Source organism: Staurois parvus, unplaced genomic scaffold (assembly GCF_062004578.1).
Source record: "Staurois parvus isolate SC_StPar_1 unplaced genomic scaffold, SC_StPar_1.0 ptg002070l, whole genome shotgun sequence".
Lineage (NCBI taxonomy): Eukaryota > Metazoa > Chordata > Amphibia > Anura > Ranidae > Staurois > Staurois parvus.
The window spans coordinates 157,427-183,795 of NW_028319866.1; the positions used below are offsets into that span (position 1 = coordinate 157,427).

Genomic DNA, 26,369 nt, shown 5'->3' on the forward strand with positions numbered 1-26,369 from the left:
CTAAGTCTTCTTCCGAAAGCCCTGGATCTTCTTCTGACTGTCTGGATCCTATACTTAGTGTCACTGGTCTTCTGTTGAGTGTATTAGGTCTTCCTCTGCACCAAATGTTCATATGGGTGCCCCAGATGTTCTGCTGAGTGCCTGAAGTCTTCTATGAGTGCCCTACGTCTTCTACTAGGTGCCACAGGTCATATATTGAGTGCCTCTGGTCTTCCACTGAGTAATCTTGGTGTTTTTGTGGGTGCTCTAAGTGTTCTGTTGAATGCCCTAGGTCTTCTACTAGGTGCCCTTGATCTCCTGCTGAGTGCCCTGTGACTTCTTCTGAAAGTCCTGGGTCTTCTTTTGATTCCAAGGCTTTCGACTGAGTGCCCCTGATCTCTTGATAAGTGCATTGGATCTTCCTCTAACTGTTCCTCTTCTACTGAGCACCACAGGTCTCCTATGGAATGCCTCAGGGCTTCTGAGTACCCTGGGTCCTCTTCTAAGTAACCTTTGTCTTCTTCTGAGTGCCCTGACTCTCTTGCCGGGCACTCCAACTCTCATGTTGAATGCTCTAAGTCTTATGCTGAAAGCCCTGGATCTTCTTCTGAGTGTCTGGATCTTATACAGGTCTTTTGATGAGTGCATTAGGTCTTCCTCTGCACCAAATGATTGTCTGATTGCATCAAATGTTCATCTGGGTGCACCAGATGTTCTGCTGAGTGCCTTAAGTCTTCTACTGAGTGCCGTAAGTCTTCTACTAGGTGCCCCAAGGTTTATATTGAGTACTGCTGGTCTTTCACTGAGTGAACTTGGTGTTTTTCTGGGTGCTCCAAGTGTTCTGTTGAGTGCCCAAGGTCTTCTATTAGGTCACCGCAGTCTTATGCCGAGTGACTCTGGTCTTCCACTCAGTAACCTTGGTGTTTTTGTGGGTAATCCAAGTGTTCTGCTGAGTGCCCTAGGTCTTCTACTAGGTACCCTGGATCCTCTGCTGAGTGCCCTGGGTCTCCTTCTAAAAGTCCTGGGACTTCCTTTGATTCCAAGGTCTTCGACTGAGTGCCCTGGCTCTTCTTCTGAAAGTCCTGGGTCCTCCTTGAACACCCCAACTCTCCTGTTGAATGCTCAAAGTCTTCTGCTGAAAGTCCCAGATCTTCTTTTGAGACTCTGGATTTTATACTAAGTGTTACCAGTCTTCTGTTGAGCTCATTAGGTCTTCCTCTGCACTAGGTGTTCATCTGGGTGCCTCAGATGTTCTGCTGAGTGCCCTAGTTATTCTACCAGGTGCCCTGAATCTTCTGCTGAGTGCCCTGGGTCTTCTACCAGGTGCCCAGGATCTTGTGCTAAGTGCCGTGGGTCTTCTTCTGAAAGTCCTAGGTCTTCTTCCAAATTCTAAGGCCTTCGAGGGAGTGCCCCTGGTCTCTTGATAAGTGCACTGGATCTTCTTTTAACTATCCCTCTTCTCCTGAGCACCCCAGGTCTCCTATCGAATGCTTCAAGTCTTCTGAATACCATTGGTCTTCTGAGTGCCCCGAGTCTTTTTCTGGGCACCCCAGCTCTCCTGTTGAATGCTCAAAGTCTTCTGCTGAAAGCCCCGGATCTTCTTCTGAGTGTCTGTTGAATGCATTAGGTCTTCCTCTGCACCAGATGTTCTGCTGAGTGCACTAGGTCTTCTACTAGGTGCCCCAGGTCTTATATTGAGTGTTTTTTGTGGGTTTTTTTGGGTGCTCCAAGTGTTCTGCTGTGTACCCTAGGTTTTCTACTAGGTGCCCCAGGTCTTATATTGAGCGTTTTTTTGGATGCTCCAAGTGTTCTGCTGTGTACCCTAGGTTTTCTACTAGGTGCTCTGGATCTTCTGATGAGTGCCCTGGATCTTCTTCTGAATTCCAAGGCCTTCTTTTTTTTTTTGTATAATTTTTATTTAGTAGTAAGTGACAGTATCCAAGGCCTTCTACTGAACGGCCCTGGTCTCCTGATAAGTGCACTGGATCTTCTTCTACAGTAACTGTTCCATTTCTACTGAGAACCCAAGGTCTCCTATTAAGTGCTTTGGGTCTTCTTCTGATTAACCTGGATCTTCTGCCCTGAGTCTTTTGTGAAGTACCCTAACTTTGCTGTTGAATGCTCAAAGTCTTCTGCTGAATGTCCTGGGTGCCCCAGCATTCTTAGTTGTCTTCTGTTGTGTGTCCCTGGTTGGGATATCTTCTTTTGGGTGAACTGTTTTTTACAAGTGACTATTTATGTTGTGGGGGGGAGGGGGGAGGCAAAAAAACAAACCTTTTGCTTGCCATGGAGAATCTGCTTAGCTGCTCATGGAAGTTGATGTGCTGAATATACAAACAGGCACATTCGGAAAGGTTAAGGCCTCATGCACATGGACGCTTTGCAGCTCTTGTGTGCTGAGGCTTAAAATCTCTGGCACTGTCTGGTGCCCAGGGAGCCGCATGTGTTGTGTACAGCTGCCAATACCAGTCAGTAGCTGTATGCGGCTGTGGAGAGGTAAACATTGATGGCTTCTGCATCGGCATTCACCCACACATGCTCATATGGGGATCTAATACAGAGTGCCCCAGGTCTTCTACTGAGTGTCTGGATCTAATACTGAGTGCCCCAGGTCTTCTTCTGAGTGTCTGGATCTAATACAGAGTGTTCCATGTCTTCTTCCGAGTGTCTTCATCATGTACTGAATGTCTAAGGTCTTCTGTTGAGTGCCCCAGGTCTTCTTCTGAGTGTCTGGATCTAATACAGAGTGCTCTATTTCTTCTTCCAAGTGTCTTCATCATGTACTGAATGTCTAAGGTCTTCTGTTGAGTGCCCCAGGTCTTCTTCTGAGTATCTGGATCTAATACTGAGTGCCCAGGTCTTCTTCTGAGTGTCTGGATCTAATACTGAGTGCCCCAGGTCTTCTTCTGAGTGTCTGGATCTAATACTGAGTGCCCCAAGTCTTCTTCTGAGTGTCAGGATCTAATACTGAGTGTCCCAGGTCTTCTTCTGAGTATCTGGATCTACTACTGAGTGCCCCAGGTCTTCTTCTGAGTATCTGGATCTAATCTGAGTGCCCGAGGTCTTCTTCTGAGCGTCTGGATCTAATACTGAGTGCCCCAGGTCTTCTTCTGAGTGTCTGGATCTAATACAGAGTGCTCTATGTCTTCTTCCGAGTGTCTTCATCATGAACTGAATGTCTAAGGTCTTCTGTTGAGTGCCCCAGGTCTTCCTCTGAGTGTCTGGATCTAATACAGAGTGCCCCAGGTCTTCTTCTGAGTGTCTGGATCTAATACAGAATGCCCCAGGTCTTCTTCTGAGTGTCAGGATCTAATACAGAGTGCCCTAGGTCTTCTTCTGAATGTCTGGATCTAATCCTGAGTGCCCCAGGTATTCTTCTGAGTGTCTGGATCTAATCCTGAGTGCCCCAGGTCTTCTTCTGAGCGTCTGGATCTAATAATGAGTGCCCCAGGTCTTCTTCTGAGTGTCTGGATCTAATCCTGAGTGCCCCAGGTCTTCTTCTGAGTGTCTGGATCTAATCCTGAGTGCCCCAGGTCTTCTTCTGAGTGTCTGGATCTAATCCTGAGTGCCCCAGGTCTTCCTCTGAGTGTCTGGATCTAATACAGAGTGCCCCAGGTCTTCTTCTGAGTGTCAGGATCTAATTCAAAGTGCCCCAGGTCTTCTTCTGAGTGTCAGGATCTAATACAGAGTGCCCCAGGTCTTCTGAATGTCAGGATCTAATACTGAGTGCCCTAGGTCTTCTTCTGAATGTCTGGATCTAATACAGAGTGCCCCAGGTCTTCTTCTGAGTGTATGGATCTAATACTGAGTGCCCCAGGTCTTCTTCTGAGTGTCTGGATCTAATCCTGAGTGCCCCAGGTCTTCTTCTGAGTGTCAGGATCTAATTCAAAGTGCCCCAGGTCTTCTTCTGAGTGTCTGGATCTAATCCTGAGTGCCCCAGGTCTTCTTCTGAGTGTATGGATCTAATACTGAGTGCCCCAGGTCTTCTTCTGAGTGTCTGGATCTAATCCTGAGTGCCCCAGGTCTTCTTCTGAGTGTCAGGATCTAATTCAAAGTGCCCCAGGTCTTCTTCTGAGTGTCAGGATATAATACAGAGTGCCCCAGGTCTTCTGAATGTCAGGATCTAATACAGAGTGCAATAAACCAAAAAAGATTTCTCCTGCGCTCCGGGACCCAAGCCGGTGGCGAGTAGATGGAATTAAAACCTCCAGAGAAGCAACCACCGGAGTATCCAAGGTCGTGCAGCTCCAAACCAAGGCTGGGGGAGCCCGAACAAACTGCAAAGTAAAACAACAAGAAGCGCACCAACCTTGTGCATTACCTCAGTAACAAAAATTTATTAAATGAAGGAAAGGTACTCACAAACAGCAAATAAAAATAGGCATGTAAGTCCACCAAGGGACTTCAAAGGTACGAGGCCAGCGCGAATCCCATCATGGGTATAGGTACTCAGTCCAGCTGACGCGTTTCGAAGGTCATGCCTTCTTCCTCAGAGGTTGGTGCGCTTCTTGTTGTTTTACTTTGCAGTCTAATACAGAGTGCTCCAGGTCTTCTTCTGAGTGTCTGGATCTAATCCTGAGTGCTCCAGGTCTTCTTCTGAGTGTCTGGATCTAATACTGAGTGCCCCAGGTCTTCTTCTGAGTGTCTGGATCTAATACTGAGTGCCCCAGGTCTTCTTCTGAGTGTCTGGATCTAATACTGAATGCTACATGTCTTCCTCCAAGTGTCTTGATCGTGTACTGAGTGTCTAAGGTCTTCTGTTGAGTGACTCGGGTCTTCAGCTGAGTGTCCCATGTTACATAGTTCCATAGTTATTCTGGCTGAAAAAAGACAAAAGTCCATCCAGGTCAACCATTAAAAAAAAAAAAAAAAGATTTATAATCCTCCACCCACAGTTGATCCAGAGGAAGGCAAAAAAACCCAGCAAAGCACGATCCGATCTCCTCCTGCAGGGAAAAACATTCCTTCCTGATCCCCCGAGAGGCAATCGGATATTCCCTGGATCAACTTTCCCTATAAATGTTCTATCCAGTTATATTCTGTGTATGTCTTCATGTCTTCATCTGGGTGTCCTAGGTGTTCCACTGAGTGCCCTGTCTTCTAATAAGTGCCCTATGTATTCTACTGAGTGTCCCATGTCTTCTATTAGTTGCTCCCGGTCTTCTGCTAAGTGCCTGGGTCTTTTACTGAGTACACTTAATTTTTTGAATGCCCAAAGTGTCCTGCTAAGTGCCCTAGGTCTTCTACTAGGTGCCCCAGGTCTTCTGCTGAATGCCTTGGGTCTTTTTCTGAGTGCCTCGGATCTTCTTCCAAGTGCACCTGGTCTTCATTTGAGTGCTTCTCATGTTCTGCTGAGTGTCCTTGGTCTTCTTCTGAGTGCCCGGGCCTTCCATTGAGTGTCCAATGTCTTCATCTGAGTGTCCTAAGTCTTCCAATAGGTACTTCAAGTCTCCTAATTTTTATAAAATAGAAAATAAAAAAAAAAAACCTTAACTTTAGCTTCCAAATCTGAATTAGCAGGAGACAGAAAGTAGGTGAGCAGGTCTTCTACTGTGTGCCTCCTGTCTACTACTGAGTGCTCCTGGTCTTTTGCTGAGTACCCCAGGTCTCCTATTTTGTGCTTCTTCTGAGTACAATGGGTCTACTTCTGAGTGCCCTGAGTTTTTTAATGAGCAACCCGGCTCTTCTGTTGAATGCTAAAGTTCTTCTACTGAGTACCCCAGGTCTTCTGAGTGTCTGGATCCTATACTGAGTGTCCCAGGTCTTCTGAGTGTCTGGATCCTATACTGAGTGTCCCAGGTCTTCTGAGTGTCTGGATCCTATACTGAGTGTCCCAGGTCTTCTGAGTGTCTGGATCCTATACTGAGTGTCCCAGGTCTTCTGAGTGTCTGGATCCTATACTGAGTGTCCCAGGTCTTCTGAGTGTCTGGATCCTATACTGAGTGTCCCAGGTCTTCTGAGTGTCTGGATCCAATACTGAGTGTCCCAGGTCTTCTGAGTGTCTGGATCCTATACTGAGTGTCCCAGGTCTTCTGAGTGTCTGGATCCAATACTGAGTGTCCCAGGTCTTCTTCTGAGTGTCTGGATCCAATACTGAGTGTCCCAGGTCTTCTGAGTGTCTGGATCCTATACTGAGTGTCCCAGGTCTTCTGAGTGTCTGGATCCTATACTGAGTGTCCCAGGTCTTCTGAGTGTCTGGATCCAATACTGAGTACCCCAGGTCTTCTGAGTGTCTGGATCCAATACTGAGTGTCCCAGGTCTTCTGAGTGTCTGGATCCTATACTGAGTGTCCCAGGTCTTCTGAGTGTCTGGATCCTATACTGAGTACCCCAGGTCTTCTGAGTGTCTGGATCCTATACTGAGTGTCCCAGGTCTTCTGAGTGTCTGGATCCAATACTGAGTGTCCCAGGTCTTCTGAGTGTCTGGATCCTATACTGAGTGTCCCAGGTCTTCTGAGTGTCTGGATCCTATACTGAGTACCCCAGGTCTTCTGAGTGTCTGGATCCTATACTGAGTGTCCCAGGTCTTCTGAGTGTCTGGATCCTATACTGAGTGTCCCAGGTCATTCTACTAACAGTTGAGCGTGGAATATTTAGTAGCCAGGAAATGTCACGGATGGACTTACTGCCCAGGTGGCCACCTATCACGGGACCACGCTTGGAGTCACTGAGCTCCTGAGAGCGACCCATTCTTTCACCAATGTTTGTAGAAGCCGTCTGCATGCCTAGGGGCTTGATTGTATACACCTGTGTCCATGGAGGGGATTGGAACACCTGAATCACATGATATGGAGGGGATTGGAACACCTGAATCACATGATATGGAGGGGATTGGAACACCTGAATCACATGATATGGAGGGAATTGGAACACCTGAATCACATGATTGGAGGGGATGGGAACACCTGAATCACATGATATGGAGGGGATTGGGAACACCTGAATCACATGATATGGAGGGATTGGAACACCTGAATCACATGATATGGAGGGGATGGGAACACCTGAATCACATGATATGGAGGGGATTGGAACGCCTGAATCACATGATATGGAGGGGATTGGAACACCTGAATCACATGATTGGGAAGGGATTGGAACACCTGAATTACATGATATGGAGGGGATTGGACCACCTGAATTACATGATTGGGAGGGGATTGGAACACCTGAATCACATGATTGGGAAGGGATTGGAACACCTGAATCACATGATATGGAGGGGATTGGAACACCTGAATCACATGATTGGGAGGGGATTGGAACACCTGAATCACATGATATGGACAGGATTGGAACACCTGAATCACATGATATGGAGGGGATTGGAACACCTGAATCACATGATTAGGAGGCGGGGACAATACTTGGGGCAATGTAGTGTACCATGATGGGACATTATATTGGAGGACGGTACAGCCGGAACACGTTGCACACGGATTGTATTGATCATTGATTGTGGAATTGCTGGAACTGCGTATCGGCATCCTGATCATCGTACTCCGTAGTGGGCGGCCATGTTGGACATATGCATTGTTGTGATGGCGATTAGCGTTGGGGTGACATCACCGAACTCTGACCTCCAGCGCGATGACGTCACTTTGGGGCCAATTCCAGTAAAGGATTAAAATTGATACTTTGACATTTTTGAGAAATATGGAATCTGAAATCTTGTCTGCTGATAAAGAAGGACGTCAGGAAGAAATCTGTGTATACTGTCAGTGTGGCCCCTCAATGACGTCTTTCTAGGGGGTGACCTGTATATAGTGGGGGGATGACCTGTCTATAGTGGGGGGGTGGTCTGTCTATAGTGGGGGGGTGACCTGTCTATAGTGGGGGTGGGTGGTCTGTCTATAGTGCGGGGGGTGACCTGTCTATAGTGGGGGGGTGACCTGTCTATAGTGGGGGGGGGGGTAGTCTGTCTATAGTGGGGGTAGGTGGTCTGTCTATAGTGCGGGGGGTGACCTGTCTATAGTGGGGGTGGGTGGTCTGTCTATAGCGGGGGGGGGGGGTGTCCTGTCTACAGTGGGGGTGGGTGGTCTGTCTATAGTGGGGGTGGGTGGTCTGTCTATAGTGGGGGGGTGACCTGTCTATAGTGGGGGTGGGTGGTCTGTCTATAGTGGGGGGGTGACCTGTATATAGTGGGGGGGGTGACCTGTCTACAGTGGGGGTGGATTCCGAGGTCAGAGGGGGAATCGGTCATGTGACCATCTGGTGTGATTAGCAGTCAGATGACATTTTTGTAAAACTCTTTATTTCCCAGCAAAAGCTACAATTAGATCTGCTGACCCTGAGAGTAGGGGATGTAAGGGGGAGGGGCTTCCAGTGTGATGTCATAGTGACGTCATACCTTTGTCTCTCCTGCAGGGAGCTGCTTCCTGTGTCTGGTGGACGTCGTGCCGGTGAAGAATGAGGATGGGGCCGTCATCATGTTCATCCTGAACTTCGAGGTTGTGATGGAAAAGGACCTCCTGACGTCTCCGAGCAAAAACACCAACCACCGGGTGCAGTCACACTGGTTCCCCGCAGGTGAGACCGCCCCCGCCCCCTGCCTTGCCCCGCCCCCGCCCCCTGCCTTGCCCCGCCCCCTGCCTTGCCCCGCCCCCTCCTTATGTTACCCATACTGACAAAGAATTGTCTCAGACAGTCCTTATCATCCACGGCAACCAATCAGATCCTCACACTGGACAGTCCTCATCCTTGCAGCCTCCATAAAGAGGTCTATGTAGGTCATACATTGATGTGTGTGGTCAGTGTAGGTCATACATTGATGTGTGTGGTCGGTGTAGGTCATACATTGATGTGTGTGGTCTATGTAGGTCATACATTGATGTGTGTGGTCGGTGTAGGTCATACATCCATGTGTGTGGTCGGTGTAGGTCATACATTGATGTGTGTGGTCGGTGTAGGTCATACATTGATGTGTGTGGTCTATGTAGGTCATACATTGATGTGTGTGGTCGGTGTAGGTCATACATTGATGTGTGTGCTCGGTGTAGGTCATACATCCATGTGTGTGGTCGGTGTAGGTCATACATCCATGTGTGTGGTCGGTTTAGGTCATACATTCATGTGTGTGGTAGGTGTAGGTCATACAATGATGTGTGTGGTCTGTGTAGGTCATACATTGATGTGTGTGGTCTATGTAGGTCATACATTGATGTGTGTGGTCAGTGTAGGTCATACATTGATGTGTGTGGTCGGTGTAGGTCATACATTGATGTGTGTGGTCAGTGTAGGTCATACATTGATGTGTGTGGTCTATGTAGGTCATACATTGATGTGTGTGGTCGGTGTAGGTCATACATTGATGTGTGTGGTCGGTGTAGGTCATACATTGATGTGTGTGGTCTATGTAGGTCATACATCCATGTGTGTGGTCTATGTAGGTCATACATCCATGTGTGTGGTCTATGTAGGTCATACATCCATGTGTGTGGTCTATGTAGGTCATACATCCATGTGTGTGGTCTGTGTAGGCCATACATTGATGTGTGTGGTCTGTGTAGGTCATACATTGAAGTGTGTGGTCTGTGTAGGTCATACATCCATGTGTGTGGTCAGTGTAGGTCATACATAGACGTGTTTTGCCCCTCCCGGTCATACATTGGTTCACATTGTGTATGACGGAATGCGTGTGTCTTGCAGGTCGCGGGAAATCCTTCCGCTTGAAGCTCCCCACCTTATTGGCTCTGACGGGCAGCAAGCAGTCCCTGCCCCAGGAGGACCCGGACGTGGTGGTCGTGGACTTCAGCAAGCACAGCAGTGACTCTGTGGCCCTGGAAGATGTCACCACCACTCCGGCCTACAACTGCATCGGCACCCAGCCCGAGGACCAGCAGGCGCTGATCGGCAGTGCAGAGTCCAAGGTTTTCCCGGAGGATGATGGCGGTAAAGATCCAGTGGTGCAGTCTTCTCCACGGATGGACAAAGACCGCCTCCACCTCGACATGTCCTTCTCCAACTGCAGCCTCACCCGAAGCCGGTCCCGTGAGAGCTTCTACAGCATCCGCAGGGCGTCCTCCGTGGATGACATCGAGGCCATGAAGGTGGACTTGGACAAGAAGTTCCGGGGCCGCAACTCGAGCACAGGTAGGTTCATTGGACAATAAGTGGCCTTCTTCTAAATGTTGTCACGTCAAGTAGCTCCAGAGCACACTATGGCCATTACAGCAGCTGATTCTTCACGTGAAGTGCCCTTCACCCACCATCCACTACTCACCACTCACCACTCACCACCCACCATCCACCACCCCTCACCCACCACCCACCATCCACCACCCCTCACCCACCACCCACCATTCACCACCCACCACTGACCATCCACCACCCACCATCCACCACCCCTCACCCACAACTCACCACCCACTACTCATCACCCACCATCCACTACTCACCACTCACCACCCACCATCCACCACCCCTCACCCACCACCCACCATTCACCACCCACCACTGACCATCCACCACCCACCATCCACCATCCCTCACCCACAACTCACCACCCACTACTCATCACCCACCATCCACCACACACCACTCACCATCCACCACTGACCATACACCACCCCTCACCCACCACCGACCACTCATCACTGACCATCCACCACCCACCACACACCACTCACCACACACCACTCACCACACACCACTCACCATCCACCACCCACCATCCACTACCCACCACTGACCATCCACCATACACCACTCACCATCCACCACCCACCATCCACCACTCACCATCCACCACCTACCATCCACCATGCACCACCCACCACGCACCACCCACCACGCACCATCCACCACTCACCACCCACCACGCACCACCCATCATCCACCACTCACCACCCACCATCCACCACCCACCATCCACCACTCACCACCCACCATCCACCACACACCACTCACCACCCACCACTCACCATCCACCACCCACCATCCACCACTCACCACCCACCATCCACCACTCACCACCCACCACTCACCATCCACCACCTGCCATGCACCACGCACCACCCACCATCCACCACGCACCACCCACCACGCACCATCCACCACCCACCACTCACCATCCACCACCCACCACTCACCATCCACCATGCACCACTCACCACCCACCATCCACCACCCCTCACCCACAACTCACCACCCACTACTCATCACCCACCATCCACTACTCACCACTCACCACCCACCATCCACCACCCCTCACCCACCACCCACCATTCACCACCCACCACTGACCATCCACCACCCACCATCCACCATCCCTCACCCACAACTCACCACCCACTACTCATCACCCACCATCCACCACACACCACTCACCATCCACCACAAACCACTGTCCATACACCACCCCTCACCCACCACCGACCACTCATCACTGACCATCCACCACCCACCACACACCACTCACCACACACCACTCACCATCCACCACCCACCATCCACTACCCACCACTGACCATCCACCATACACCACTCACCATCCACCACCCACCATCCACCACTCACCATCCACCACCTACCATCCACCATGCACCACCCACCACGCACCACCCACCACGCACCACCCATCATCCACCACTCACCACCCACCATCCACCACCCACCATCCACCACCCACCACTCACCGTCCACCACTCACCACCCACCATCCACCACACACCACTCACCACCCACCACTCACCATCCACCACCCACCATCCACCACTCACCACCCACCATCCACCACTCACCACCCACCACTCACCATCCACCACCTGCCATGCACCACCCACCACGCACCATCCACCACCCACCACTCACCATCCACCACCCACCACTCACCATCCACCATGCACCACTCACCACCCACCATCCACCACGCACCACCCACCATCCACCATGCACCACCCACCACGCACCACTCACCACCCATCATCCACCACTCACCATGCACCACTCACCACCCACCATGCACCGCTCACCATGCACCACTCACCACCCACCACTCACCACCCACCATCCACCACGCACCATCCACCACCCACCATCCACCACCCACCATCCACCATGCACCACTCACCACCCACCACTCACCACCCATCATCCACCACTCACCACCCACCATCCACCACGCACCATCCACCACCCACCATTCACCATGCACCACCCACCACTCACCACCCATCATCCACCACTCACCATGCACCACTCACCACCCACCACTCACCATCCACCACGCACCACCCCTATCATGATCCTTCAGATAGGCAGAAGCCCACCATGGTTTGGTGAAAGGTAAGTCCACTTCAGAGATGTTGAGGTGGACATACAGTCAAGCCAGGAGAAAAAAATCTTAATGTTCTAGATTGTTAATATAGCTCAGAACATGAGGAGAATGGCCAATGTTCTAGATTGTTCATATAGATCAGGACATGAGGGGAATGGGCAACGTTCTAGATTGTTCCTATAGATTAGGACATGAGGAGAATGGCCGATGTTCTAGATTGTTCATATAGATCAGGACATGAGGGGATTTCCCAACGTTCTAGATTGTTCCTATAGATCAGGACATGAGGGGAATGCCCAACGTTCTAGATTTTTCCTATAGATTAGGACATGAGGAGAATGCCCAATGTTCTAGATTGTTCTTATAGATTAGGACATGAGGGGAACTCTCAATGTTCTAGATTCGTCTTGTAGATTAGGCCATGATGGGAATGCTCAATGCTCTAGATTGTTCCTATAGACCAAGCCAGGAGGAAAAATCTTAATGTTCTATATTGTTCAGATAGCTCAGGACATGAGGGGAATGCCCAACATTCTAGATTGTTCCTATAGATTAGTACATGAGGAGAATGCCCAACATTCTCATATAGATCAGGACATGAGGAGAATGCCCAATGTTCTAGATTCTTGCTATAGATTAGGACATAAGGAGAATGCCCAATGTTCTAGATTGTTCCTATAGCTCAGAACATGAGGAGAATGCCCAATGTTATAGATTGTTCCTATAGATTAGGACATGAGGGAAACTCGCAACATTCTAGATTCGTCCTACAGATTAGACCTTGACGGGAACTCTCAACGTTCTAGATTCATCTTGTAGATTAGGCCATGATGGGAGCGCTCAATGCTCTAGATTGTTCCTATAGATCAAGCCAGGAGGAGAAATCTTACTGTTCTAGATTGTTCATATAGATCAGGACATGAGGGGAACTCTCAATGTTCTAGATTCGTCCTATAGATTAGGCCTGATGGGAACTCTTAAGACTCTAGATTATTCCTATAAGCCAGACCATGAGGGAAAGTCTTGAACCTAGATTGTTCCTATAGACAAGAGGGGGAACTCTCAATGCTCTAGTTTGTTCCTACAGACCTGACCAGGAGGGGAACTTTCAACATTCTAGATTGTTCCTATAGACCATACCATGAGGGAAACTCCTTGCCCTAGATTGTTTCTCTAGACCAGGAGGAGAACTTTCAACATTCTAGATTGTTCCTCTAGACCAGGAGGAGAACTTTCAACATTCTAGATTGTTCCTCTAGACCAGGAGGAGAACTTTCAACATTCTAGATTTTTCTTGTAGTCCTGACCAAGAGGGGAACTTTCAACATTCTAGATTGTTCCTTTAGCGCAGACCATGAAGGAAACTCATGGCCCTAGATTGTTCCTATAGACCAGGAAGGGAATTCTTGATGCTCTAGATCACGGGTGTCACTGGTGGCCCTCCAGCTGTTGCCGAACAACAAGTCCCATGAGGCATTGCAAGATTGACAGTTACAAGCGTGACTCCCAAAGGCAGAGGCATGATGGGACTTGTAGTATCGCAACAGCTGGAGGGCCGCCAGTTTGACAGCCCGGGTCTAGATTGTTCCTGTAGAGCTGAGCAGCAAGGGAACTCCTAACGTCCTAGATTGTTCCTATAGACCATCCCAAGAGCAGAACTCTCAATGTTCTAGAGCGGGGGGTCTCCAAACTTTTCTGTACGAGGGTAACATCCTATATTTTACAAATATTTGCAGGTCCCATCACATCAGGGTTCTAGCAGAGTTCCCATCCAAGTCCCCCCTTCCATCAACTTCCCCATCAGAGTCCCCCTTACATCAGGGTCCACTTCAAGGTCCCCCTTACATAAATGTTCCCAGTAGAGTCCCCCCTTACATCAACTGCCCCATCAGAGTCCCCCCTTACATCAATGTGCCCACCAGAGTCCCCCTTACATCAATGTGCCCATTGGAGTCCCCTCTTACATCAATGTGCCCATCGGAGTCCCCCTTACATCAATGTGCCCATCGGAGTCCCCCTTACATCAATGTGCCCATCGGAGTCCCCTCTTACATCAATGTGCCCATCAGGGTCCCTCTTACATCAATGTGCCCATCGGAGTCCCCCTTACATCAGTGTGCCCATCGGAGTCCCCCTTACATCAATGTGCCCATCGGAGTCCCCTCTTACATCAATGTGCCCATCGGAGTCCCCCTTACATCAATGTGCCCATCGGAGTCCCCTCTTACATCAATGTGCCCATCGGAGTCCCCCCTTACATCAATGTGCCCATCTGAGTCCCCCCTTACATCAGTGTGCCCACCGGAGTCCCCCCTTACAGCAATGTGCCCCCTGGAGTACCCCTTACATCAATGTGCCCACCAGGGTCCTCCCTTACATCAATGTGCCCATCGGAGTCCCCCTTACATCAATGTGCCCATCGGAGTCCCCTCTTACATCAATGTGCCCATCGGAGTCCCCCTTACATCAATGTGCCCATCGGAGTCCCCCCTTACATCAATGTGCCCACCAGGGTCCTCCCTTACATCAATGTGCCCCCTGGAGTCCCCCTTACATCAGTGTCCCATCAGGGTCCTCCCTTACATCGGAGTCCTCTCTAACATACAAAGCGGAGACATAAGCGGCCCCTGTTGACCTGAAGGCGGTATTACACCCGAAGGATTCATTTATTATATGGCAGCTCACCATTTCTTAGATGTGACGGCTGCATTCATTTTCTTTTTTATGCTTTCTTTCCTTTATTTTCACCTGACGATCCAGCCAGTAAGTCTGTTTGCTGTAACGGATCATAAAGTGTGAGCCGGGGTTCCGCTTCCATTTGTTAGTGTATCTAAATCTGCCAGTCCATGCAACACTCCCCTCCCCCCAGACTGACAATGCTGCTGCCTAAAGGTGCCCCCCTGTGCTCCTTTGTGTGTCACTGGCCAGATCACCAGGTGAGAACAGAGGGGGAAAAGTCCGGAAAAGGAAAAGGAATGCAGCCGCCACGTCTGATGATCAGTAAGCTGCAATATCTGACGTTCTGGGTTCAATACCGCGTACATTCTCCATCACCACATGGAGGGAAGGTGGCCGACCCGGGCTGGGGGCCACATGGGCAGCTTGGAGAACCTGTTCCTATAAACCGGGCCAGGAGGTGTCATCCTGCTGGTCGTACCAATGACATTGGACCCTGAACTATGGTGGAGCCATCAGATGGGAGGTCAGTCAGACACATTTAGAGGAACCCTTAGAACCCCCGGAGGACCCCTAAAACCCATACAGGAATCCTTTGAACCCCTGGAAGATCCTCTGGAGGACCCTTGGGGGAGCCTTTAGAACCCTGGAAGGATCCCCTGGAGGACACCTAGAAACCCTGGAAGAACCCTAGAAACCCTAAAGGAAGCATTAGAACCCCTGGAGTACCCCTAGAACCCCTGGAGGGACCCCTAGAAACCTTAAAGGAACCACTAGAGCCCCTGGGAGACCCCTAAAACTCCTGGAGGAACTCCTAGAACCCCTGGAAAACTCCTGGAAGAACCACTATAATCCCTGGAAGATCCCCTGGAGGACCCATAGAACCACTGGAGGACCCCTAGAACCCCTGGAGAAATCTCTAGAACCCCTGAAGGATCCCCTGGAGGAGCCCCTAGAACCCCTGAAGGATCCCTTGGAGGACCCCTAGAACCCCTGGAGGAACCCCTAGAAGCCCTAAAGGAATCATTAGAACCTCTGGAGTACCCCTAGAACCTCTAGAGGAACCCCTAGAAACTTTAAAGGAACCACTAGAGACCCTGGGGGACCCCTACAACTCCCGGAGGGACACCCACTAGAACCCCTGGAAGATTTCCTGGAGGACTCCTAGAACCCCTGGAGGACACCTAGAACCCCTGGGGGACCCCTTAAGGAGCCCCTGGAACCCCTGAAAGATCCCTTGGAGAACCCCTGGAGGAACCCTAGAAAGCTTAAAGGAACCACTAGAGACACTGAAGGACCCCTACAACTCCTGGAGGAGCTCCCAGAACCCCTGGAAGACTCCTGGAGGAACCACTAGAACCTCTGCAAGATCCCCTGGAGGACCCCTAGAACCTCTGGAGGAACCCCTAGAAACCTTAAAGGAGCTAGTAGAACCCCTGGGGGACCCCTACAACTTCTGGAGGAGCCAGGCTTCATCTCCTGCTTACCCGTGATAAACCTCTGACACGTGATGTCCCCTTTAAATACCAAGTTGTTTTCTGTTTTGCCTGGAGTTCCCCTTTAATGAACGGTTTTCAGGAGACCTGTGACTTCACTGACTGGGCGGTTCTGCGGAGTTCCCCTTTAATGAGACCAGTGGTATCCCCATTGGAACGGTTGGGTTCTGTTTCATCCGGAGTTGAACTTTAATTAGTGACTTTCAGGAGGTCCCCGTAGGGCTGGTTCTGTTATGTCCGGAGTTCCCTTTTAATGAGGGACTTTCAGGAGGTCCCCGTAGGGCTGGTTCGATTATGTCCTGAGTTCCCCTTTAGTGAGTGACTTTCAGGAGCTCCCCTTTAATGAGTGACTTTCAGGAGCTCCCCTTTAATGAGTGACTTTCAGGAGCTCCCCTTTAATGAGTGACTTTCAGGAGGTCCTCGTAGGGTTGGTTCTATTATATCCGGAGTTTCCCTTTAATGAGCGACTTTCAGGTGGTCCCCTTTAATGAGGGACTTTCAGGAGGTCCCCGAAGGGCTGGTTCTGTTATGTTTGGAGTTCCCCTTTAGTGAGTTACTTTCAGGAGGTCCCCTTTAATGAGCGACTTTCAGGAGGTCCCCGAAGGGCTGGTTCTGTTATGTCCGGAGTTCCCCTTTAATGAGGGACTTTCAGGAGGTCCCCGAAGGGCTGGTTCTGTTATGTTTGGAGTTCCCCTTTAGTGAGTTACTTTCAGGAGGTCCCCTTTAATGAGCGACTTTCAGGAGGTCCCCGTAGGGCTGGTTCTATTATGTCCGGAGTTCCCCTTTAATGAGGGACTTTCAGGAGGTCCCCGAAGGGCTGGTTCTGTTATGTCCGGAGTTCCCCTTTAATGAGGGACTTTCAGGAGGTCCCCGAAGGGCTGGTTCTGTTATGTCCGGAGTTCCCCTTTAATGAGGGACTTTCAGGAGGTCCCCGAAGGGCTGGTTCTGTTAAGTCCGGAGTTCCCCTTTAATGAGGGACTTTCAGGAGGTCCCCGTAGGGCTGGTTCTGTTATGTCCGGAGTTCCCCTTTAATGAGGGACTTTCAGGAGGTCCCCGTAGGGCTGGTTCTGTTATGTCCGGAGTTCCCCTTTAATAATTGGCTCTATGGAGATCTCTGTAGGGCCGGTTCTGTTCTGTCCATAGGGCCAGTCCTGGGCGACCCTCCTCTTCCTCAGGGTGGGGGTGGAGCCAGGATCTGGCACAATGATGACCTCAGCAGCCAATCAGTGCTCCTCAGTGGACGGCTCTCCACCCTCCTCCTCTTCCTCAGGGTGGGGGTGGAGCTGGGACCTGGCACAATGATGACCTCAGCAGCCAATCAGTGCTCCTCAGTGGACGGCTCTCCACCCTCCTCCTCAGTGTGGGGGTGGAGCCAGGATCTGGCACAATGATGACTTCAGCAGCCAATCAGTGCTCCTCGGTGGACGGCTCTCCACCCTCCTCCTCGGTGATGATAATCCAGTCTATTACCGGCTGAGCTGATTGGCTGAGCTGATTATCCGGCATGTTCCTCCACAATCCCGTCTCATCACCTGATTCCCATCATTAACCCTTCAGCCACTCCTACTGGGCGAGGAGACGGAGCCTTCTGATTGGTCTGACTTTTCCATGTTCCCATCAACCTAATTGGTCAGAATTTATACCATGGATTATTTTTCTAGTTTTCTATGAAGGTGAGAGGTTAGAGCCCCAGTCAGGTTTTTATGGGGGGATCAATGGACTCCCCTTATCTGATCTCCTCTCCAGAGGGGCAGCACCATCCTTGTTCAGGCATCATCCAGGGTCACCATCTAAGATGTGGGCTCATCAATCCTGGTGCCTGTGCAGTTCTTGGATGTTGGATAGAGCAGTCGAGAGGTTCTCACCTGCAGCGGCAGAGGACCCCGAGGCAGGGGCGGACTGACAACTCATGGGGCCCCCAGGCAATAGGGGATCATGGGGCCCCTGTGTCCTCGCCCACACTCAAACCACACCCAGAAAAGCCTATGAGAGGTACCAGGGGCATCTCATGGGGCCCCCTACTGACCCCAGACCCTCGGGCAGTGCCCGAGTTTCCAGATGGTCAGTCCGCGCCTGCCCCGAGGTGCGGAGTCTACACACTAACTGGTATTCCCCAGAGCTCCTTATGGTGGGGATGGGTTTTGCTGCATGTTAGTACCAGGCTGCAGTCCTCAGGAACATCCCACCAAGAGGTGAACAAGCCGGAGACCAGCAGCAGATATAGAAGGTAGGGATCAAGGAAAAGAGTGGTCAGTAACCAAGCCAAAGGTCAGTAACATGGTAGTGAAGCTACGGGAGAGACAAGAGCGAGATATTGGCTGGAGAAGAGCACACAGGAAGTGAAAAGGCGTGGTTTTAATAGGAAGTTCATGGGAGGAGCAATAGGATTCAACGTTCAAGGCAAACAAGGTCCAAGGCAAGATCAGAAGGGAATTGTCCAGGGAGCTGTCCAGAATCCCAGGTGGTTCAGCAAGAAGAGACATCACCAGACACCGTAGAGTTTGCAGATTCAGACCCGGGTCTTGACAATTTATCTGCCTTGGCCAATCACTGAGGGGTTTACTCCAGAGATGTAAGCCTAGGGGAGGATAGATATTTGAAGCAATCTTCTAGAAGGTTCTTTCCCTCCCAAGATGCTGCCTGGTGAGGGTGCCACCATGAGGGACTTTGCCTTCCCTTCTTGGCTTTGGCCTGCAGAGGGTACCAGAGTGAGATTTCTTTCTCGGATCTAGCCCCAGTCAAGGCCCAAGGAAAATGAGATGGTGGATACCCAGAGGAAGCATCTCTAGAAGAAGCGGGATGGTGGATACTCAGAAGGAGCATCTCTAGAAGAAGCGGGATGGTGGATACCCAGAAGGAGCATCTCTAGAAGAAGCGGCATGGTGGATATCAAGAGGGAGCCTCTCTAGAAGAAATGGGATGGTGGATACCCAAAAGGAGCATCTCTAGAAGAAGCGGGATGGTGGATACCCAGAAGGAGCATCTTTAGAAGAAGCGGGATGGTGGATACCCAGAGGGAGCTACTCTAGAAGAAGCGGGATGCTGGATACTCAGAAGGAGCATCTCTAGAATAAGCGGGCTGGTGGATACCCAGAAGGAGCATCTCTAGAAGAAGCAGGATGGTGGATACCCAGAAGGAGCATCTCTAGAAGAAGCGGGATGGTGGATACTCAGAAGGAGCATCTCTAGAAGAAGCGGGATGGTGGATACCCAGAAGGAGCATCTCTAGAAGAAGCAGGATGGTGGATACCCAGAAGGAGCATCTCTAGAAGAAGCGGGATGGTGGATACTCAGAAGGAGCATCTCTAGAAGAAGCGGGATGGTGGATACCCAGAAGGAGCATCTCTAGAAGAAGCAGGATGGTGGATACCCAGAAGGAGCATCTTTAGAAGAAGCGGGATGGTGGATATCAAGAGGGAGCATCTCTAGAAGAAGCGGGATGGTGGATACCCAGAGGGAGCTACTCTAGAAGAAGCGGGATGCTGGATACCCAGAAGAAGCATCTCTAGAAGCAGCGGAATGGTTTCAACGAGAGGTCCAGATTGACAGGGAACACAAAAATTACTAAGCAACCCTTAAGGGGGTAGTGCTACATTTAGAAGAAGCAGGAAAGTGGAGAGAGCAAAGGGAGCAGCTTTAGAAGAAGCAAGGTGGTGGCTACCTAGGTGGAACACCTCTAAAAAACAGAGGAACGTGGAGACCCAAAGGAAGCATCTGTAGAAAAGGCAGGCAGGTGGTTGCCCAGAGAGAGCATCTTAAAGGATCTACTGGATCTTGGAGGCTGCTACTCAAGCACTGAAGTCACCATCAGCTTCGTCATTACTGGGAAGTGCTACTCAAGAAATCGAAGCCAGCATCTGTTTTGTTGTTGATAGGCCTGAGATATTGAGCCATTTTGGGGTATCCTGCACCCTCTTACCTTCCCTCCTAAAGTTTATTGATCAAATAAAGTATAAAAAGACTTATGTGACCGGCTCCCAACTGACTGTCCCACCCAGCGATGTTAAAATACTAGCTCCCTGATCCACCTAAGGGCCCTCGGGGTAAGGGATTGTTGCATGCTCATCACCAATTGTGATTTGCAGACTTGCTCTCTGAGCCACCTGGGGGTCATACCACATTGCCCTGGAGGTGCTACATGCTCATCACCAATTGTGATTTGCAGACTTGCTCTCTGAGCCACCTGGGGGTCATACCACATTGCCCTGGAGGTGCTACATGCTCATCACCAATTGTGATTTGCAGACTTGCTCTCTGAGCCACCTGGGGGTCATACCACATTGCCCTGGAGGTGCTACATGCTCATCACCAATTGTGATTTGCAGACTTGCTCTCTGAGCCACCTGGGGGTCATACCACATTGCCCTGGAGGTGCTACATGCTCATCACCAATTGTGACTTGCAGACTTGTGAAGCTCCATGGAGGTCCACCTTAACACAATGAGATCACATTTCAGACATATAGAAAGTTCCGGATGAGGGATAGACACAGCCAGATAATTGTTTATATTTTGGAATCATCTGATCCATTAAGAACACCTTCCGGATGGATGAGAGCTGATTCACATGGCAGGTCCTGGGTGCGTCACTCAAGTGGAGGCATACAGATTGTGCTCAGGGCGTTTGGAGTGATAACTTCAGTTTGTGATTTGACCGGCGCTGTTAAGAGGCCCGAACAGGCGAAGGTTCAAAAATATCCTCTCAGGAAATATTTCTAGTAGTATTTGCTCTACGGCTCCGTCGCAATAAAACCCGGACCTATTATAGTCCCATTGCAGCCAACTCCAAACCCAATACAGGCCATTGCTGACCCATTTATAGGCAATCCCGGGCCTATTACAGCCAAATTCACAGCCCATTGTAAAAAAAATTCTGGACCCAGTGCATTTAATTCCCAGGCCCATTGCAGGCACTCCAGGGCCATTACAGCCAACATTCCCACATTACAGGAAAATTACTGGCCCATTACAGCCAAATTCCCAGGTCCATTGCAGGCAATCCTGGACCATTACAGCCAAATTCCCAGGTCCATTACAGCCAAACTCCCAGGCCCATTGCAGGCAATCCCGGACCATTACAGCCAAACTCTCAGGCCCATTGCAGGCAATCCTGGACCATTACAGCCAAATTCCCAAGCCCATTGCAGGCAATCCCGGACCATTACAGCCAAACTCTCAGGCCCATTGCAGGCAATCCTGGACCATTACAGCCAAACTCCCAGGCCCATTGCAGGCAATCCCGGACCATTACAGCCAAACTCTCAGGCCCATTGCAGGCAATCCTGGACCATTACAGCCAAACTCCCAGGCCCATTGCAGGCAATCCCGGACCATTACAGCCAAACTCTCAGGCCCATTGCAGGCAATCCCGGCCCATTACAGCCAAATTCCCAGGTCCATTGCAGGCAATCCTAGGCCATTACAGCCAAATTCCCAAGCCCATTGCAGGCAATCCCGGACCATTACAGCCAAATTCCCAGGTCCATTGCAGGCAATCCCAGGCCATTACAGCCAAACTCCCAGGCCCATTGCAGGCAATCCCGGGCCATTACAGCCAAACTCCCAGGCCCATTGCAGGCAATCCCGGACCATTACAGCCAAATTCCCAGGCCCATTGCAGGCAATCCTGGACCATTACAGCCAAATTCCCAGGTCCATTGCAGGCAATCCCAGGCCATTACAGCCAAACTCCCAAGCCCATTGCAGGCAATCCCGGGCCATTACAGCCAAACTCCCAGGCCCATTGCAGGAAATCCCGGACCATTACAGCCAAACTCTCAGGCCCATTGCAGGCAATCCTGGACCATTACAGCCAAATTCCCAGGTCCATTGCAGGCAATCCCAGGCCATTACAGCCAAACTCCCAGGCCCATTGCAGGCAATCCCGGCCCATTACAGCCAAATTCCCAGGCCCATTGCAGGCAATCCCAGGCCATTACAGCCAAACTCCCAAGCCCATTGCAGGCAATCCCGGGCCATTACAGCCAAACTCCCAGGCCCATTGCAGGCAATCCCGGACCATTACAGCCAAATTCCCAGGCCCATTGCAGGCAATCCCGGACCATTACAGCCAAACTCTCAGGCCCATTGCAGGCAATCCTGGACCATTACAGCCAAATTCCCAGGTCCATTGCAGGCAATCCTAGGCCATTACAGCCAAATTCCCAGGTCCATTGCAGGCAATCCCAGGCCATTACAGCCAAACTCCCAAGCCCATTGCAGGCAATCTCGGGCCATTACAGCCAAACTCCCAGGCCCATTGCAGGCAATCCCGGACCATTACAGCCAAATTCCCAGGCCCATTGCAGGCAATCCTGGACCATTACAGCCAAATTCCCAGGTCCATTGCAGGCAATCCCAGGCCATTACAGCCAAACTCCCAGGCCCATTGCAGGAAATCCCGGACCATTACAGCCAAACTCTCAGGCCCATTGCAGGCAATCCTGGACCATTACAGCCAAATTCCCAGGCCCATTGCAGGCAATCCCAGGCCATTACAGCCAAACTCCCAGGCCCATTGCAGGCAATCCCGGCCCATTACAGCCAAATTCCCAGGCCCATTGCAGGCAATCCCAGGCCATTACAGCCAAACTCCCAAGCCCATTGCAGGCAATCCTGGACCATTACAGCCAAATTCCCAGGTCCATTGCAGGCAATCCCAGGCCATTACAGCCAAACTCCCAAGCCCATTGCAGGCAATCCCGGGCCATTACAGCCAAACTCCCAGGCCCATTGCAGGAAATCCCGGACCATTACAGCCAAACTCTCAGGCCCATTGCAGGCAATCCTGGACCATTACAGCCAAATTCCCAGGTCCATTGCAGGCAATCCCAGGCCATTACAGCCAAACTCCCAGGCCCATTGCAGGCAATCCCGGCCCATTACAGCCAAATTCCCAGGCCCATTGCAGGCAATCCCAGGCCATTACAGCCAAACTCCCAAGCCCATTGCAGGCAATCCCGGGCCATTACAGCCAAACTCCCAGGCCCATTGCAGGCAATCCCGGACCATTACAGCCAAACTCCCAGGCCCATTGCAGGCAATCCCGGACCATTACAGCCAAATTCCCAGGCCCATTGCAGGCAATCCCGGACCATTACAGCCAAACTCCCAGGCCCATTGCAGGCAATCCCGGGCCATTACAGCCAAACTCCCAGGCCCTTTGCAGGCAATCCCGGGCCATTACAGCCAAACTCCCAGGCCCATTGCAGGCAATCCCGGACCATTACAGCCAAACTCCCAGGCCCATTGCAGGCAATCCCGGACCATTACAGCCAAACTCCCAGGCCCATTGCAGGCAATCCCGGGCCATTACAGCCAAACTCCCAGGCCCATTGCAGGCAATCCCGGGCCATTACAGCCAAACTCCCAGGCCCATTGCAGGCAATCCCGGGCCATTACAGCCAAACTCCCAGGCCCATTGCAGGCAATCCCGGACCATTACAGCCAAACTCCCAGGCCCATTGCAGGCAATCCCGGGCCATTACAGCCAAACTCCCAGGCCCTTTGCAAGCAATTCCTAGCCCAATACAGGTCATTTCTTGCCCACTACAATCCATAGTCCATTACAGACAATTTTTGTCCCATTACAGTCAATTCCTGGCCCATCGCAAGCAATTTCTAGCCCACTACTGTCAATTCCCAGCCCATTACAGGTAATTTCTGGCCCATTACAGGCAATTCCTAGCCCCTTACAGGTGAATACGCAGCCAAATACAGACGATTTCCAGCCCATTACCAGTAATTTTCAGCCCATTACAGACAATACCTGGCTCATTTCAGACAATTCCTAACCCATTACTGGCAATTTTTGGCCCATTACCGGCAATTCCCAGCCTATAACAGGTAAATTCCCAGCCCATTACGGGCAGTTCCCAGTCCAATACAGACAAATTGTAGCCTATTACTGGCAATTTCCAGCCCATTACCGGCAATTTCTGGTCCATTACAGACAATCCCTGGCCCAATACAGGTAATTTCTAGCCTATTACTGGCATTTCTTGGCCCATTATAGGCAATTCCTGGCCCATTACAGGCAATTTCTGGTCCATTACTGGCAATTCCCAGCCCATTACAGGCGATTTCAGGCCAATTACAGGAAATTCCCAGTCCATTGCAGGCAATTCCCAGTCCATTGCAGGCAATTCCTAGCCCATTACTGGCAATTTCTGGCCCATTACAGGTGATTTCAGGCCAATTACAGGCAATTCCCAGTCCATTACAGGCAATTCCTAGCCCATTACTGGCAATTTCTGGCCCATTACTGGCAGTTTCTAGCCCATTGATGTCAATTTCTGGCCCATTACAGGCAGTTTCTGGCCCATTGCAGGCAATTCCTGGTCCATTACAGGTGGAGTCCTAGCGCACAAAACCCAACAACAGAGATCAGGAGACTTCCCAGCACAGGGCTGCAATAGAAACCAGGCTTGGTGAAAAGTTGGCCGGTTTTGGTGAAGGCTCCTTGGACGTCGCTCTGTACTGAAGACTTTGAATGTATTACCTGATCCTCTGGCTGGAAGAGTTTTAGTAATCAAGCCTAAAATATATCTAAAGCTGAAACTTTCATTTTTAGTTTGGGATAGAGAAGGGGAGGGTTATTGTCCGGTTTCTTTTGATGTCTCTGCTCCTCCTGGTGGGATTCACCCTTTCTATTTGGCCTGGTCATCGTTGGGACTGAAGGTAATGGAAAAGCCAAAAATTTTGAGTTGTCATCAGAACAGGAATAGAGGGTAAATCGACCAACGGAGACACCTCTTCCTCGTGTTTTAGAGTGGATTTCCCTCACTTTCTACATGGTCTGCTGTCACTTGCAGTAGTGTCTACAAGACAGAAAGTGAAGGTAAATCTCCCCGTTGGAACAAAGATAGAAAAAAATATTCAAATATAGCAAAAAGATAATCCCGACGGGTCTTATACTGTACAACGAGGGGCCTTAAATATCGACAGTCACCAATTTATCATTAGACCAGACCAAAGTTTGAGTCTGGTTGGTGACTGTGGGGAAATGACTCTGGTACCTTCTAAGAGCACGTTGATCCGTAAGGCCCAATCGGCCATCCTGCTTGTCTGCCAATCATCTGAAACTAGTAAAGGAGCAATAAATTCATAGCGGCTTTTAACCAAAAAAGATGGGGCCTATCGGACAATTGTGGTAGGGTCGGTTGTAGCTTCATTTTGTGCACAGTAGTGGCTCCACAATCAATAGTATAGCTGCTGTGATTGGGTTGTCCCTCACAGATGTGATCCACAGGATGGGAATCTCTCTGAATGAGTCCAGTGGTCACTTCTGGTCCATGTTGGAGGCCAAGAACAGACCGTGAGGGATTAGTGATGACCGTGTTGCCATTTCGGTAAATAGTATTCATCCAGTTTTGTCTCTGCAGGTGCCATGAACAACGTTCGAATGAATCTCTTAAACTCTACATCAGATTCGGATCTCATGAAGTACAGAACAATTAGCAAGATCCCGCAGATCACCCTGAACTTTGTGGACTTTAAGGGAGACTCCTTCCTCACCTCACCCTCCAATGAAAAGGAGATCATAGCTCCTAGCAAGCTGAAAGACCGAACTCACAATGTCACGGAGAAAGTCACCCAGGTAAGGTGATGATCTTCCTTCTATAATTATGGGTTCGGCTGGCATGTACATAACCGAATAACTTTGTGTTGTCAGATCGTTCTCATCTTTTCCTTCACTTTATTTATGGAAATCTTGCTTAAAACAAAGATAATAGGAGAAGGTCAAAGTTAAAACGTTAGTTGAGGACATACTGTAGTACACGGGTGTCAAACTGGCAGCCCTCCAGCTGTTGCCAAACTACAAGTCTCATGAGGCATTGCAAGATTGACAAGCATGACTCCCAAAGGCAGAGGCATGATGGGACTTGTGGTTTTGCAACAGCTGGAGGGCTGCCAGTTTGACACCCCTGATCTAGAGATTAT

General features: G+C 50.4%; 1 protein-coding gene across 1 annotated transcript in view; it reads left to right on the forward strand.

Moving 5' to 3' along the window:
* Positions 1-26,369, forward strand: part of LOC149432873 (voltage-gated inwardly rectifying potassium channel KCNH2-like) — a gene marked incomplete at its 3' end in the record, with an annotated part of 209,168 nt that overhangs the window by 84,101 nt on the left and 98,698 nt on the right. Inside the window, exons 3-5 of the mRNA XM_089664849.1 lie at positions 8,347-8,508; positions 9,628-10,071; positions 25,811-26,025. Of these exons, the coding sequence (XP_089520975.1) occupies positions 8,347-8,508; positions 9,628-10,071; positions 25,811-26,025 (821 nt within the window). The remainder of the gene's footprint in view (positions 1-8,346; positions 8,509-9,627; positions 10,072-25,810; positions 26,026-26,369) is intronic.